Here is a 4,683-nt window from a genome sequence, read left to right on the forward strand (position 1 = left end):
TCTTTCCCTGCCCAGCAGATCGTAGAGGCCACATATTCCAGTTGGTTTAGCTACAGGATAGAAGAGGACTACCCAACCTACCTTGGGCTTTTCATGAGCCCCAAATAGGTTTTTATTGTGTTAATCCAGTAAAACTCTGGGGTTAATGTGTTACTGCAGCCTAGCTTCTCCTATCCAGATTAACACAGTCTTCCAGGGCTCTCCTTGGTGATGCTCAGGTTTTGGCCACAGCTCAGAGATGCCAACCCCACCCATCTCCAGGCACTCAGCCCTTCCCTCCAATAGCTGAATGGCATGGGGAATCTTCTAGCAGTTGAACAGGAAGTCCTGGAACCTCTACCATTGACTTATATGTGACCTTGATTGACCTTGGCCTTGGCCATGTGACTTGCTTTGGCTAAAGGAGTGTTCAGGGACATGATAGGCCAATGCCTTAACTGCACTTCCATGGTTTGAAATTGTTTTCTTTAGCTAGGATGATCTACCATAAGAGGATCAACTGTCAGACAGCCACAGCCCCTTTAGCCTAGGCCCCAGATAAAACAACCATGGATGAGACCTGTGCCCAACCCATCCCCTGGAATTCAGCCCAGATAGCCTGTTGCCTGAAGCAGAGCTGCCCAAGTGAGTCCAGACTATATCAGCTGAACCACTTTGTCCTAAATGTAAACGCAATCACAAATACTTGCTGTTGCCTGCCACTGTGATTTGGGTCCCTTTGTTATGCAGCATTATTGTGGCAAGAGCTGACTATTACACCTGGCCCTGAGGGAACTTGAATTTCCTGAGTAGAGTCTCTGGCCACTTCCCACAACTGGATTTGTGTGAAACAAGGAGCTGCCCCTCCACCCCTCCTCCAGGGAAGAGCATGCCCTCCATGTCCTTCATCACCCCCCTCAGTGCCCGTCCCGAGGCTGCATGTCCGGGGGTGCCCAGTTGCTGCTATAGACCAGGAAGAATACAGAGCCACAGACCGAGGTGGGGAAAAATGTTCTGTTTTAATTAAACTGACCAAAGAAGCCAAGACATGGACAGAAAGAGACTAAGAACAAGACTGGAAGTCGTTTAGAAAAGAAAGGAAAACCAGTTGCAGAGATGTCAGTGCCAGATGGAATGGAGGGAGCAGGGCTGAGCCTTCACGTCAGCTCCAGGACCACTGTCAGGGCGAGCACCAAGGTGAGCCGGATGCCAGCAGGGCCAGACATGGAACCTGTGCAGGGAGCATCGTCAGGGCCTGTGACCCACCCGCTCTGCTTTCTGGGGGGGGCACGGGTGTGTGTGGAGCCTGGGGACCACAGAGCTCTGAGGGGCCCCGGCCAAGAGTCTGGACTTCAGTGTTAGGATGGGCTGGGTTCAAGTCCTAGCTCTGCTGTCTGTTCCACCTGATTGTGCATGACCTCTTCCCTGTCCCAGGCCTGCTGGGTGGAGGTCAGGCTCCCCGGTGGCCATCAGGACACTGCAGTGGGGACTAGGCGTGGGGGCCTCCATCACGAACTGTGAGATTGGCTCACTGTGGGAAAGGGAGGGCTGGCAGGTTGGGGGGGAGTGTCTGTGTCCCATGGGGTGGTGCCCAGCTCGGGGGCAGCTGAGGGAGGGCAGCATAAAGGGCCCCACCACCCTATGAAGTGGTCAAGGGCCCCGGATCACAATCCCACGGTCAGCGCTAGACACATCTTCTTGGGACCATGGCAGCCGAGCTCTCTGAGAGAGTCTTGGTCCCTAGAACTCCCTGCCAGCTGCTTAGGGATGCTTAATTGCTTTAGTGCCCACTCCTGACCTTTGACCCAGACTCTGCCCAACTAGAGGTCAATTATGTGCCTACGGCATGAGGGAGGGGCAAGGTCATACAAAGGGGCCGTTTGGGGGACCAGAGCTTTTAAGTTAGAAGCTCTGAGAGTGGAGACTTACCATTGGAGTCCTCCATTCCTTTTGGGATATTTGGGTTTTCTGTTGGCAAGAACAGAAAGAGAACTAGAGCGTGGATGGCATTTGGAACTTGGCGAAGGAGGCCCCTCATCCAGCACCCGCTGTGTGGTGTCATGTGCACCCTCTCAGGGCAGCCACACAGCCTCTGAGGGCTGGGCAGTATCAGCCCCATTCTACAGATGGAAAAATCGAGGGAGGGGAAACAGTTTGCCCAGCGTTGCCCAGCTGCTAAGTGGTGGGTCTGGGATTTGAACCCAGGGTTCTCTAGCTCCAAAGCTGTTCTGGTTTAAACCACTGAACTGTAGTGCTTCCCTGTGGGGCACCCTCTCAGGGCAAATTTACAGGACTGGGGCCCCTACTGCTCTCTCCTCCTTGGGAAAGCTCCAACCAGGGGCCTCCCCGGGTAGCCCTCCCGATCCGCTAGTTGGGCGCAGCGTACCAAACACAATGAGCCGGGTGTGTGTGTCGGTGGAGCCCAGAGGGTTCTGGGCCGTGCAGCGGTACATGGAGCCATTGAGCTCAGCGGGAACCCGCTCCAGCACCAGCTCCTTCCCGTCAAACTCAGCGCTGCCATCCAGGAGGCGGCTCCCGACCCGCGTCCATGTGAACATGGGCTCTGGGAAGACTTCGTTCTGTTGGCCAGAGCAGGAGAGAGTCGGGTCACAGGAGGAACCATTCTGCCAGAGCAGGAAGGGGCCAGAGGCATGGCCTGGCCAGGGTGGGTATTAACATATTTTCATCTGATGGGTTGGGACTGGCTGCCCAGACCCCAGGAAGGAAAGGTCTCTAGGGCTAGAAGGAATGTCAAGATCCATGTGCCATGTCTGCTCTAAGTTGTAGGTGGGCGAGCAAATCCATGCGTGCACCCCATGCCATTCCTCGTGGAAGCCAATTCTGCTGTTACACAGATTAGGAGACTGAGACCAGCTAGCCGTGCTGGAGGTCAAGGAGAGGGTCTCAGAGCATGCTGCCAGGGATGCTACGCCCCGTTGGTGCCTGATGACCTCCCGCCACCCTTGCAGATGCTCAGAGAGAGGCTGACCTGAAATCCATGGACCAGAATCCTCACTGTGTCCCCGACCTGGGCTCTGCTGGGCGTCATCATGATTTGGGGTCCTTTGGGGGCAACTACAGGGAGAGGAAGACCAGGTCAGAGAGGTGTGTGTGTGCGGGGAGAGGAGACTAAGCAAAGAAAAGAGGTGCTGGCGGAACGGAAGAGAAAATTCCCATCCAGATCATTCATTCATGCCTGCATTCATTCATACACGTTTCCCGAGCCCTGGCTGGGACCTGGGGATTTAATGGTGTACAGAGCACAATCCCTGTCCTCGTGGGGTTCACTCTCAGTGGGGTCAAAAGATAAGCACAAACCGGTGTAACGAGGGGTCAGATCGGAGAAGCCCAGGGGACGGTGGAGTCAGGGACACCCAAGGGAGGTGCCACCTGGGAGATGACTCAGCTGCTATAACAGGGAGAAACCTGCTCCAGCGCCCAGCACTGCTCAAAACACCCACACTCCCTCCTACCTGCACTAAACCCTTGTGAGGTGCGCTCCTGCCATTATCATCCCCATTGTATAGCTGAGTTAACTGAGGCTCAGAGAGGGGAAGTAACTTGCCAAAGTTCACACAGCAAAGAAGAACTGGGATGAAATTTCTGGTCTCATTACCCCTGCTCCAGAGAGCCTTCTACCAGGTTAATATGCCCAGTGGGGTTTTTCTGGAATCTCTGGGTTGGAGGTGAGTGGAAGGTGGCAAAATGTGGGGGGAACCATCTCCCTCCTTGGGCCTGGCCTGTGTCCTCCCGGCCTCTCTTCCTCACCTGCTTGTATCACTTCTTTCAAGCCCCTTAACTTCTCTGAACTTGGGAGACAAGATGCCCAAGGGTGCTGCCCACCTATGAACCAGAGCATATCAGGGATGGAAGAGCCACTGGGATCACTGAGTCCAGCCTCTCAGGTTTCAGATTGGGAAACAGGCCCAGGGGTAATGAAGAGGCTTATCCAAGGTCACCCACAGAGCCAGTTTCTCCTGTCCCATGACTTTTGCGCCAGGCTTCTTTCTGCCAGATCCATTCATCACTCACTCATTCATTTAACAAGTAATCATTGAGCCAACTGTGTGGCAGTCTTTGGGGCAGGGCTGGGGATGCAGTGGTGATGGAGACACGTGCCTGCCAACACAGAGCTTACACTTTGGTTGGGGAGACATTTGACACACAAATAAGTACGTGAATAAGAAACTACTGGAGAGCCATGGCATTGTGTGGAGAATTGGACAAGTGGAGTGTCTCTTCCAACGAGCTGACATTTCAGCTGAGATGAAGCTCCTGAAAAGGGTTCCAGGTGGAGGGAACAGCCAGGTCATGGTGCTGAGGTGGAAGGTCAGGGGTGATGGCGGTGGGGACTGGGCCAGACCCCACAGAGCTTCCTGGGCCAGGGGAAAGCGATAGGGTTTTGATCAGAGTGCCATGCTCTGTGCCACTCTCCTTGGACATCTTCCAGGGGTGGCAGCAGGAGAAAAGCTTTGTCCCCAGGCCCTGGGGCTGGCCTGGGTTCTCCTCATCTGCCCCACCTGCTACCCGAGGCTCTCCTTCCCACTCAGAGCTCTCAGAGCAGAAATCAGAGTAGCTGGCAGATGTGGGTGATTTCCTAGGCACTGCCAACCAATTTCATTCATGAAACCAAAGGACTATTAATTAAACCACGAGCAAGACACCTGAAGGGCCTTGTGGGGCAGAGGGAGGCATCAGCAGGAA

At 54.5% G+C, this 4,683-nt stretch overlaps 1 protein-coding gene across 1 annotated transcript in view; it reads right to left on the reverse strand.

Annotated features, from left to right (window-relative positions):
* Positions 1 to 979: 979 nt before the first annotated feature.
* IGSF21 (immunoglobin superfamily member 21) overlaps positions 980 to 4,683 on the reverse strand; it is a 151,536-nt gene continuing 147,832 nt past the window's right edge. The window contains exons 7-10 of the mRNA XM_007459319.1: positions 2,969 to 3,054; positions 2,366 to 2,558; positions 1,909 to 1,947; positions 980 to 1,210 (exon numbers count right to left, since the gene is read on the reverse strand). Of these exons, the coding sequence (XP_007459381.1) occupies positions 1,137 to 1,210; positions 1,909 to 1,947; positions 2,366 to 2,558; positions 2,969 to 3,054 (392 nt within the window). The 3' untranslated portion in view covers positions 980 to 1,136. The remainder of the gene's footprint in view (positions 1,211 to 1,908; positions 1,948 to 2,365; positions 2,559 to 2,968; positions 3,055 to 4,683) is intronic.

This window comes from Lipotes vexillifer, unplaced genomic scaffold (genome assembly GCF_000442215.2).
Source record: "Lipotes vexillifer unplaced genomic scaffold, Lipotes_vexillifer_v1.1 scaffold496, whole genome shotgun sequence".
NCBI classification, from domain to species: domain Eukaryota; kingdom Metazoa; phylum Chordata; class Mammalia; order Artiodactyla; family Lipotidae; genus Lipotes; species Lipotes vexillifer.